The following is a 12242-nucleotide window of genomic DNA, read 5'->3' as shown; positions in this document are numbered from 1 at the left end:
GATGTATTTTAAACTGACATTTCAGTAAGTCCAGGGTTTTTTTTTATGTCAAAATAAAACGGCACAACAAGCAAATAAGTATTGTTCAATAATTGTTCAATAATAGTAGTGCTAGTCAAGTTTTTGAATACATTTGGATCAACGCTTCGCAGATCAGCAGTTTCATGCAAAGTGTATCAATGTTTTATTAAACAGACGAGTAGGATAACATTGTCCTCCTTCTCTCACTGTAGTAAACCTCCATACTCGGTTTACGGGTCTGAGTCTACGGTTTAGACTCAGACCATAATGTCAGTTAAACCACTTAAACCCTATATGGTTGACCGGAGTCCCTCAGGGCTCTATATAGTGTCTCTTCTGTTTTCTGTAAAGCTTTTGCTGAAAATAGCCGATCGACAAGCTTGGGACGCGCTTGGGAAGCTTGTTGATCTGCTATTTTTTGTCTAAAACCTTTCCCCACAATACGGATGCAGGGGTTTAAGTGGCTAACCTACAATGTAGGCAATTTAAGGTACAATTTCCATGTGACATAACATTGTGACGACGTGGTTGTCAACATAGTGGCAGGTTCAGAGCTGCCTGTGAAGTACATACAGTTACAGTATATCTGCACAGGGGTTGAGTCTACTGTAGTTTGTTCTATATACACAGTAAACTCCTGAGTGTTCTATTTGAAGCTGTAGTCCATAATGTTTGTCCCGCCCCGGGATTCGAACCCAAGTGTCCCTTCATGAAAGAGACCACATTTCTCGTCCAGCAGGGGCAGTCACCACTTGGTCACGGGAGATATGTGATCGATCGATTGAATACTTTATCGGTCAAAATTGTACACAGCACGTGGTACAGACAGACATTAAGGTTTCCATTGTGGTCCTTTGTATTCAATTCATAAACGTGACAACAACACATAATACAGTACATGTCATCAACAGATCCAAAACGTTATGCACAGAGGATAAAAACATTTCAAAGAAAGATAGGATTATGAGCTTCATGCAGTACTACTTGTCAACCAGTAGGCGTCCTACCAGAAACCAGGGTCTAAATGTCTCAATGAAAGAGTAGGGAGACCACCTCCATCCACTGTGTACAATGTACTAGCAGTTAATATTATGAAATAACATGTTATTTAACTACCGGTAAATAAGTTCTGTGTTGTAGCCTTAACTCTGAGAGTGTACAAATGGAACCAAATGCACCCTCACGGGTGCATTTGGTTCCATTTGTACACTCTCAGAGTTAAATTAACACTGTGCTGACAAAAAAAAAACACTCTCCACAGACACAGCTTAAACTTGTGTTGTTTTGTTCACATGCAGCCAGGAGCTATGGGCGACGCAGAGGTAAATGCAGCTCTCTATGACGTTGTGTTGTTGTCTTCTCCTGGCTTGTGTTCTTATCTCGCATGCAGTGGTGGACAGTACCCAAGTACATGTACTGTATATTTGGATACATGTCTTTAACTAAATAACTCTCACTCTGCTACATTTAAAATAGAAATATTGCACATTTGACTCTACTAAGAGTTGGGTCCAAACTTGAAAAAGAATATATGATGTAATACCCAGTCAAGCCCTATTTGGAATATAGTGAAATTTGCTGATATATGTTTTTTTTTCTTTACCTTTTTAATGAAACTACCACAAAAATGTACTTTGTAATATGTACTTTTGAATTCTTGAGTATTACTATTTACTTGATACACTTTGTCCACCACTGTGTCCCTGCTATGCTTTATTAGTGCTTTGACTGCTACCCAACCTTAAACTACTCTGTTCTGCACTTTAATTACACTTTATGGGACTGTTGCATTATGGTATAATATCCTAATCTTATATGCACCCAATGGGAAATCTCAAAATTGGTGAACATAATCATTGCATTCTACTACACCTGGGGTGGAAAGTAATTACACTTTACCTTAATAGAGGCTTTTCATGGAATGCTTAGAATGCCCATGTATCAATATTTCTATGGTATGCAATGTGTTTATTTATCCAATATATTAATAACATAACATGGAACAGTAATTCCATGCTTTTCCAATGCTTTACCTGCTCTGCCATGCTGGAGAAAGAGAACTATACTATGCAATATTTCCATGCAAAGTCTCTGTTGAGCTTGTTCGTGTACTTTAAAATCAGTAATTCTACTTTTTTATATTTGACCATCGCATAATGGTGCCATTGTAAAAATAACCGTTCTACTTGTGAGATTGTAGATTTGCTCTTTTCAATATTTTTTAAAGTTTCGGTAAACCTTTTGCCAATAATGAAATGCCCAAAATAGGGATAGATTATTTATCGACTATTTCTTGAATATTATTTATCGATAATTGTTTTATAATCGATTATTAACTTTTGCGCCCCTAATGCACGTCCACTCTGGTGATCAGGTGCAGGACAAATAGAACATTAGCATACAAATACAAATAGAATCCACACACACTGTTGTGTTGTTAGCTGTTTATTGCAGCGATTCTATCCCTAAAGGATTTTCATCAGGACACGCTGGTGTGTATAAATATCCTGATCCACATCCTTCAGGGATCCAAAGTTGATCTGCAATAAACGGCAGGAGCTAAAACCAGCGCGCCGACTCCCCAGCCTGACTTAGTCGTGCGGCTGTGTCACGCCTAGAAAATAGCAGACCCACAAGCTCACAACGGGCCATGGAGTGGCATCAAGTGTGTACGCCTAGACCACGCCTACCTAAGAACACCAGCGCTCTTCTGGTTGGCTGCCGCTCTTTGTCACTCCAGTGCTGCAGCGGCAATGTTGAACTTTTCTCAACTTTGCTGCACAAACATTTTGCTTGGTTCAACCTCGCGGTGGCCTCATTCATTCCTCACGGTGGGGAAAACCATGAGGATCCATAGATCCTCGCCTTCTTTCTCAGAACGCAGAAACAGAAATTATAAAGAGAATTATAAAGAAAAGATGTGAACTGCAGAGAGAGACTGGTTCGTAGGATGTATTCATCTAAATATAGACCGTACCATCGCTGTCTGGCACAAACCACTTCTCCGTATTCTTTAACCTTTTGTGTTTTTTTTATAAATTAACGCCCTACTCGATCATACTACAGCGTCACACAAAAGTAGCTGATCCACAAGCTTGAAACGCGGTGTGAAATGTGCGGGCAAAGCAACGCTTTTTTACCTTGTCGATCTTTTGCTAACAGTTTTGGAAACAGTTTCCAACCTTATGTGGAGACGATATGAAACTAAGTGACTGTTACTCACAATAGTCTTCCATTGAGCTACATTTGTACGTTTACTTGAGTGCAAGTAATCTCTACCTCCACCCGAGTAAAGATACTTGAGTGGGATACTCTAGCACTCTTTTTTCCACCCATGATTATGTGCAGCCGTGCTCGAGGCTTCGGTTTACCTCATGGTCGTCATGCCAACCACACCTCGGCTTCTATGCGAACACACCTCAGCCCAGCCCCCTCTGTGGTTTCATCAACAGCATTGATTTGTGTCTCTATATAGATGCCACCCCCAACATGTGAGCCGCTGCCTTATTGAGAGTTTGCCCCCGCGTAATTGTCAAAATCTGTCAAAAGATTTTTATGATAAAACAACATTAATATATAAAAGAAATACATGTTATTGATACATGGTATCTTTTCCTTAAAACACTGAAAAAAGTGTTTTCATTGTGATAATGAACACAGTCGTTTGGGACCACTTAACTTGTTAAGTGGTCAGATGGGTGGGCCGCAAACGCTTTGGGGATTTTCTTTTTTCAAGTGGGCCCTGATCCTCTATTATAGTGGTTCTCAACCTGTGGGTCAGGACCACCAGGGGGGTCCCCAGATGATTAACTTAATGTCCAACATTGTTTTCTCACTCAACAGTAAACAAACCAGCATAACGTATATAGAGGGTGTCTGCACATTTCTAAAGGACTTTTAAATACCTCTAAAATGACAAATGAAACATTGGCCAAATTGTCAAATATTAGAGGCAGAAATTGTGAAAATAGCCGATCTACATGCTCACAACGCCTCGCGTTGCGAGGCGTTGTGAGCATGTACGGTAGATTTGTATACTACGTGCACCTGCTCTATCACTGTTCTTTTCTCGGTGCATACATGATTGTGTGCCCGCAGACTCGGACCGTTAAACATGTGATTGGACTTAATCTTTCCGTCGCTTCTAAGCTCGCTGCTGCTAGTGCTTTTATCTCACCACCAGCGAAACGCAGTGCCGCAGTGAACGCCGGAGACGCACATGCTCTTATATGCACGGCCTGCCCTCTGCACTGCTGTTCCTGCATCGTTCCTTTAACAGCGGGACTTGTGATTGTTTCACCACGTTCTGTTTTAACGCCTCCTCAGGGTGGAAATCATGTACAGTATGTCTAAAGGGCCATTCACACTAAGCACTATAACTATAAAAAGTATAGTTTTCAAAATTGTTCTATAGTCAAGGGCACTGTTCACACAGACTATGAAAATATGTATACAATGGTGAACGATATAGTTATAGTTATACTGTGCCTGGTGGAAATGGTGCTTTAAGGTGACACTTTTTCAGGAAATGGGAAAAAAATAACCTGTGTTCCTATGATGGATCCAATGCATTTATTATTCAGTCACAAGCTCTTGTTAACGCTTTTCATTGGTTCACTCTTTATAAAAAGTTATTCATCTAATCATCTTTTTAATCAATTTCACTTTCAAACTCTTTCCAAAATGGTGACAATAGCAGCTCTACGAGCTCACGATGTGTCGCATCATGACGTGTCTTGAGCTAGTAGCTTGGCTGTTATGTTAACTCTTGTGTAACAGACATATAGATAGATACCTTTATTATGCCCAGAGGCAGCACAGCAGTTTAAGGTTACAAAGTTACAGAGAAGTATGAAAAGAAAAAAAGTACTGTTGTGTACAGTGAAAAGAGCAAGGCACAAAAAAGAGGAATATATACATAAAACATTGGTGTCACAGTGTCACACAAGTAGGGCTTGCATTGCTTTACTAGGGTGGGAAAAAACAGAACTATGGAGATCCAAGGATTCTGCCAGACAGCAACAATGTGTGAGGTGAATGGATGTGTTCGTAGTTTGATCCTTGTTGCCTTGTCTCACCACGCGTCTCCTTTTTTCCCATCCAATCAGGACGCTCCTCTCTCTTCCCTATTGACGACAATCTCCTTGACGACGGCCACGGCAACCAGGGCGTTCCCGGGGTGCTGGGCTCCGCCAACTGCTACCCGCACCAGAACGGAGAGCGCATCGAGCGCTTCTCGCGCAAGGTGTTTGTGGGCGGCCTGCCCCCGGACATAGATGAAGGTGAGAGGAGACGGTCTGATTAGGATGATTATGATCATTGAAATTAAAAGTTTAAGCATAATGAAATGCAATGTTTCTCACCTGAATAAACATATTAAAACTTTTCAAGATGTCTGTATCTAACTTGTGATTAGCTTTTACTATAATTCTACTAGTAAGACGCCTCAGGGCGACATGCAACCTCGCCCTAAAGGTCCCTTTTATGCCCATACATGGAGATCCCTCCATGTCTTGGCCATCTGGCCAGTGATGTATATCGATGACATCAGGGATCTTCATATATGGGCATAAAAGGGATTCTGGGGAATACCCATATATGGACTTTTACATACGTAGGTGATATCACCTGTGATGTCACAGTGAACCACAGTTTCAGGTGTGACTTACAGACAGAGATACGTGGACAAGATGTGCCGGTTCTCATAGTATACTTGCGACCTATGGTCACAATTAAATTAATTGTCCTTGTAGATTTATCCAATAATTTATCCATATGAATTGGTTAAGAAGAGAATTGTTGCTTGTAGCCTTCATTCTGATTGTAATGAGATTCTCAATTTAGGTACTCTTATTAGCTTGTCTGACTCACACACTCTCTCTCTCTCTCTCTCTCTCTCTCTCTCTCTCTCTCTCTCTCTCTCTCCCTCTCTCTGTTGTTCCTGTCTTCCATCGTCATAAAGATGAGATCACCTCAAGTTTCCGTCGTTTCGGTCACCTGGTGGTGGACTGGCCTCACAAAGCAGAGAGCAAGTCCTACTTCCCCCCTAAAGGTACGTTTGTCTCTAGAGCCTTTGTGACGCCGAGCACAGTCCAATGCTGTCTGGCCACCTCATTATATCACCAACTCAAAAAATATAGCAAAAATTGGCCAGAAGTTTCAAAGCTCTCAAAACCCACCTCTTCAATATGGCTTTCCCCAGCTAACTGCACACAGCCCCCTGTCTCACTGATCCACGTTTTTATAGATTTTAACGTTTCCTTAGCCTTTTCTTAGTATAGTGTTTTTCCTAATGTAAAGGGTCTTACTTAGAAAAGCGCTGTATACATTTTTGTTATAACTTGTTTATATAACTAGGACAATTTCTGCTCTAAACAATTGATGTTCAATAACTGTTACATGATCATTGCGGTCGGGCAGAAACCTCTTATCTCAGTATTCTAACTTTTTGTGTTTTTTCTTTTGTAAATTAATGCCCTTCTTGATCATACAAAAGCACACAAAAAAAAAGACACTCAAAAGTAGCAGCTCCGCAAACTCGAAACGTGCGTGAAGTGACTGACGCGTTTTGAGCTTGTCGATTCTTTTTTATTATATTTATTATTATATTATATATATTGTTTTGGACATATGAGGTTTCCAGAAACGTTCCACCCCACAGAGACGATATGCAATATACAACAGTGTAACAGACTGAAACCAACTGGATTTTAAATAAGTTAACTTTTTAGACATGAAGAAATGTATTATCTTATTAATAAATAAATATTAATACATAATCACCCAGCACTATGCAGCTGCTCACCTCCTGTAATAATAAATTACATATTATATGTATTGTCTCGTTGCACCTGCTCCTGTGATGTAGAAAACATATGCCAGGAAATGTACAGACATGTGTGATACAGTACATTGGCCACAGGCAGTACAGTATATAGGAACCAGGTATTTGGGATATATTTTTGGCACCAAAATACATACCAAACAAAATTACTTACCTGCATGGTTACAGCACATATCATGGCTGCAGAAACCTAATCTTAACACTATCGCCATATTTCACTAATTTCTTTTTTCTATTCTTCTTTTGTTCTTTTTCATAAATGATTGCATACCTGTGTGTGGTATAAATATTTAGCCAATGAAAAGTAATTGGAAAATACTTTGTGACTAAATTATAACTAAAGTTTTTTGGACATACAAGTTTTCAGCGATGATATACTGCAAACAAATGCATCATTCCTTGAATATGTGGACTGTAGCACAATAAAGGGTCATACAATTGACCTATTTCAGTTGTTAATTTAGCTTGACTCCATGTAACCGCATGGTTGTAAAGGCTGTGTGTCCATGTGTTTTCCAGGCTATGCCTTCCTACTGTTCCAGGAGGAGAGCTCAGTGCAGGCTCTGATCGAGGCCTGTATGGAGGAGGATGGCAAGCTGTACCTGTGTGTCTCCAGCCCTACCATCAAGGACAAACCTGTGAGTTCATCCCTGTGCTGATTAGGACCTTATATTTACATGTGTATGTTTATTTTTGATCGGTGGTAAACCGCTCCATAGAGTGGCTGTGCGTGTGTCTGTAGCCACTTTTCCTCAGCGTTTTGCCATAGCAATGTGTTTTCCTCAGCGTTTTGCCATAGCAATGTACAGATAGGTCTAGGATGTAATTGGTGATGTAATACAGGCTACACACAGTAGCCTGTATTACATCACCAATTACATCCTAGACCTATCTGTAGCCACTTTTCCTCAGCATTTTGCCATAGCAATGTGTTTTCCTCAGCGTTTTGCCATAGCAATGTGTGTGTGTGTGTGTGTGTAGCCTGTATTACATCACCAATTACATCCTAGACCTATCTGTAGCCACTTTTCCTCAGCATTTTGCCATAGCAATGTGTTTTCCTCAGCGTTTTGCCATAGCAATGTGTGTGTGTGTGTAGCCTGTATTACATCACCAATTACATCCTAGACCTATCTGTAGCCACTTTTTCCTCAGCATTTTGCCATAGCAATGTGTGTGTGTGTGTGTGTGTGTAGCCTGTATTACATCACCAATTACATCCTAGACCTATATCCTAGTCTGAAGACGTTATGCAAGCATGACCACCGCTCACTTCACATTGGGTGTGATTTTTTACTTAAACCTTTTGTTACCACCGGGCTCTGACTCCTCTGATGTCCTCTTAAAACAAACACATTTGGCAAGTGATGGGTCACACTCACACCAAACTAAACATTTGTTCTTTTAAGCCGGCATATGGAGAAATAAAACCTCACTGATCTGCCCATAAAAGCTTTTCTAAATAGAATAATGCTAATCTAAAAGGAACTAATCGGAATAACCTAATCACCTGATTGCAATTATTTTAATTAATCACAATTATTTTTGCATGATCTTCAGTATCTTTTCTATTCATCTGTATGTTGTGAAAAATATTGAAAATAGCCTTTATACAAGCTAGAAGCTATTTTCACTTAATTCATTCATTCATTCGTTGATAGTGTTGTTTGAAGAGAGTGGTAACTGAATTTATCATGTCTTACGGTATGTGTCTGCAGGTCCAGATCCGCCCCTGGAACCTGAGTGACAGTGACTTTGTGATGGACGGCTCCCAGCCCCTCGACCCCCGCAAGACCATCTTTGTGGGAGGAGTGCCCCGCCCCCTGAGAGCAAGTAAATACACCTGGTTTAAAAAATAAACTACTTAATTAATAATTCTGGGTGAGAACGGCTAGAGCAGTGGTTCTCAAAACAAAACGAATGTCAAGGACCCTCAGTTTGATATGCCCAGATTGATTTGCCAAGATACCCCCATGTGATACCATTTCTAATTCTGGGAGACCAATCTAAGCTATGGAATCCTGTACAAATGGTCCATTTGGTTCCATTTGTACACCCCCAGAGTTACAGACCCATAACCCCTCAAGGACACCCAGACCTCACTTTGAGAACCACTGAGGTGGAGAATATCCTAATAATTTTACAGTTAAAATGTGTTTTGCATAGTTAACACATTCTGTTTTAAATGTCAACGTGGTTGTCTGTGTGATATTTACAAATGTCACCACTTAAGCTGGAGATGCTGACTCATCCTGACTCACTCTGAGTATTCTAGTCTCAAGTCCTGATTGGTCCTGACCTAAAACCTGATTCACTTTCAGGACTCTAAAAGGTCTCAGGTCTCCGGCTCTAGCGAACACCATAATTGAATGTCCCCAGCACTTTGGCAGCTAGTGACTGTCCACCCAGCCAGTTACCAAGGTTACGCTAAGCATTAAGCAAACACTACAGAAAGGCAGAACTGGGCTCAAAGTAGCCTGCGATCGATACCATTTTCGGGTTTCTTTTCCGGTCGGAGCAGATATAACTTTACGTCACCAGGTAGTCGAACGGAACCTCCGGTGAACCTCCAAAATGATTCCCCTAGTTTAACATTTGTTTAACTAGGTTTAATCGTTGCATTTCTTTTGGTACAATAATCGTTTGGTATGTCCATCTTCTATTCTGACTCGTGGGGCAACTACTGTAGCGAGACTAAACAAATTGATTCGCATTATGTGGGGAACAAAAACCATGCAAACCGGAACACAATTGTTGTTGTTTTTTTCCCCCTTTTTTCTACAAACGGTCACACACATTCGTTCCAGTTTGGAAAGAATACCATGCTTTCCTTCGTGGGGGAAAGCCTGGTGTCGCGAGGTTATGCACAAAGTAGAACACTGGGCCTGTGATAATGATATACTGTACGTAAAGTTGGGCATTGGTCTTTGAATAATCTATTATTCCTGTTATATTTAGTTTTTTATCTGGATAAATGTGAGTGAGTTTTTGCTATCGAGTGTCTTTAAATCTTAAAGCACTTGCAGTAAGTCTCATAGCAGAAGTCTCATAGCAGAGGAGTCCAAGTGAAGTCGCGTCACGTGTCCCTTCCACCAATGCAATTAAATATTGACAGCCTCTTCTTGTTTCTCTACCTCACCTCCCCCGCTCCCCTCTTCCTCCTTTTCTCCTCCTCTTTGGTCCTCTCTCTCTCTCTCTCTCTCTCTCTCTCTCTCTCTCTCTCTCTCTCTCTCTCTCTCTCTCTAGTTGAGCTGGCCATGATAATGGACCGTCTCTACGGAGGCGTGTGCTATGCCGGCATCGACACGGACCCGGAGCTCAAGTACCCCAAGGGGGCGGGGCGCGTGGCCTTCTCCAATCAGCAGAGCTACATCGCCGCCATCAGCGCCAGATTTGTCCAACTGCAACACGGAGACATTGACAAGAGGGTACGTCCCCCTTCCCTCCTCCCTCCCTCTTGTAGATCGACTGTTTTCATCGAAGACATTTGGGAAACTCTAGGGGACCTAGTATAGAGCCACTGGTATGTCGTCACTGTCGGGCAGAAACCTCTCATCTCTGTATTTATTTTCTTCAGTAAATTAACCCTATTTGATCATACTGCAGCGTCCCATAAAAAGCATCAAAATTAGCAGATCTACAAGCTCAAAACGCGGCGCAAAGTGATCCTGCTACTTTTGCTATTTTTTTTTTTATCCTGAAAAGTAACAGTTTTGGACTGTTCGGTTTCCACCCGACAGAGTCGTTATAGTGGTTAAGTCGAGCTGAAATTAATTTTTATTTTTAACCTTTTTTTTTCTCGAACCCACAACCTCTGTGGTGGTGGGCATGGACTTTAACCCTTTTATAGCACAATGCTCGGCTAACATAGCTTTGTGCCATTATGGTAAAATAATTCATATGTTTTGAAAGTTAATCTTGATTACTTTCTGTAAAACTATATATTTGTGTTATATCTGCCAGAACCAACCAACCCTTTTCAACCAGTAGGCTAATATCATAACATCCACCCATCAACCAGTCTTCACTCACACACACACACACACACACACACACACACACACACACACACACACACACACACACACACACACACACACACACACACACAGAGAGAGAGAGAGAGAGCTAGGATTTATTATGCGGCAGACACTAGAGGGAGCTGCTGGATGCTGGATGCAGACAGTGTCATAATCAAGATGGTGGCCGTGTTGCAAACAATGAATTATACAACTAAACCGTACACTACAATGTGATTATGAAAACATAAAATGAGGAGAGCAAAGGGCAATGCAGTAAAAAATATTTTGAATTATTATCTGAATTGTAGTCCAGGGAGACCTCCAGGGCAGGCAGGTCCTGGTAGCTGGCATGCCCAGGTTGAGCACTCATAGCTGGGTATAGGCAGTGAGGTGAGGTGCCGTGGTTGTTGTGGTCCCAAAAGCTCCATGCAGTGTTATGTTAGGCCTCCCTGACCCCTGAGATGACTGATATCAATGATATGTCTGGATTCTCCAACATTACTTCTGAGACTCCTTCATTCAGTCCCTTGTATACTGTGCACATAACCCGACATGCACATACTTCGGAGCACATAAGTTTGAACAGGCAAGGACTAGAACAGTGTTTCTCAAGAACAAGTGGATTCTAGGTACTTTGTAGGTTCTTTTATGGGGGTCTAAATTGACCCAAGTCTGTAACTCTGACAGTGTACAAATGGAACCAATAACGGGTTCATTTGGTTCCATTTGTACACTGTCAGAGTTAAGGGGAGACCTTGAAATTTGAAGGTTTGAGAAACACTGGACTAGAATATACTATATATGTACATGAGCTGTTTGAACTTGATGTGTGTCATTGATTGATTCCCAAAAATAAGGAAACAAAGTGTGCCCTTTATCAGTTGGACTAACGCCTTGTGTCTCGCTGCCTCTCTTCTCCATCAGGTGGAGGTCAAGCCGTACGTCCTGGACGACCAGCTGTGTGACGAGTGCCAGGGCGCGCGCTGCGGCGGCAAGTTTGCGCCCTTCTTCTGCGCCAACGTCACCTGCCTGCAGTACTACTGCGAGTTCTGCTGGGCCAACATCCACTCTCGCGCCGGCAGGGAGTTCCACAAGCCGCTGGTCAAAGAGGGCGCCGACCGTCCCCGCCAGATTCACTTCCGCTGGAATTAAGCTCACGCCCACGGTTGGACGGATACGGCGGTCAGACGAAAAGGAAATGAAAAAATGAAGAAACCCCTGGTTAACAGGAAAAAGAGCATCGCTCTGCCTCTTTACCCTAAGCTATCAGTATAATTGAGTATGTAACCCTTAAACAGTATGTATATACGTATATCTCTATATCTTTTGTAGCAGCCAAAACACCACAAGCCTCA

General features: G+C 41.6%; 1 protein-coding gene across 1 annotated transcript in view; it reads left to right on the top strand.

Annotated features, from left to right (window-relative positions):
• cpeb2 (cytoplasmic polyadenylation element binding protein 2) overlaps window positions 1–12039 on the top strand; it is a gene marked incomplete at its 3' end in the record, with an annotated part of 31933 nt that extends 19894 nt beyond the window's left edge. Inside the window, exons 3-8 of the mRNA XM_080724735.1 lie at window positions 5130–5303; window positions 5984–6073; window positions 7385–7503; window positions 8584–8698; window positions 10112–10293; window positions 11812–12039. Coding sequence (XP_080580861.1) covers window positions 5130–5303; window positions 5984–6073; window positions 7385–7503; window positions 8584–8698; window positions 10112–10293; window positions 11812–12039 — 908 coding nt within the window. The remainder of the gene's footprint in view (window positions 1–5129; window positions 5304–5983; window positions 6074–7384; window positions 7504–8583; window positions 8699–10111; window positions 10294–11811) is intronic.
• Window positions 12040–12242: the final 203 nt, after the last annotated feature.

This window comes from Nannobrachium achirus, assembly GCF_963921795.1.
Source record: "Nannobrachium achirus genome assembly, chromosome: 1".
NCBI lineage: Eukaryota > Metazoa > Chordata > Actinopteri > Myctophiformes > Myctophidae > Nannobrachium > Nannobrachium achirus.
This window is presented reverse-complemented; position numbering and strand designations above follow the sequence as displayed.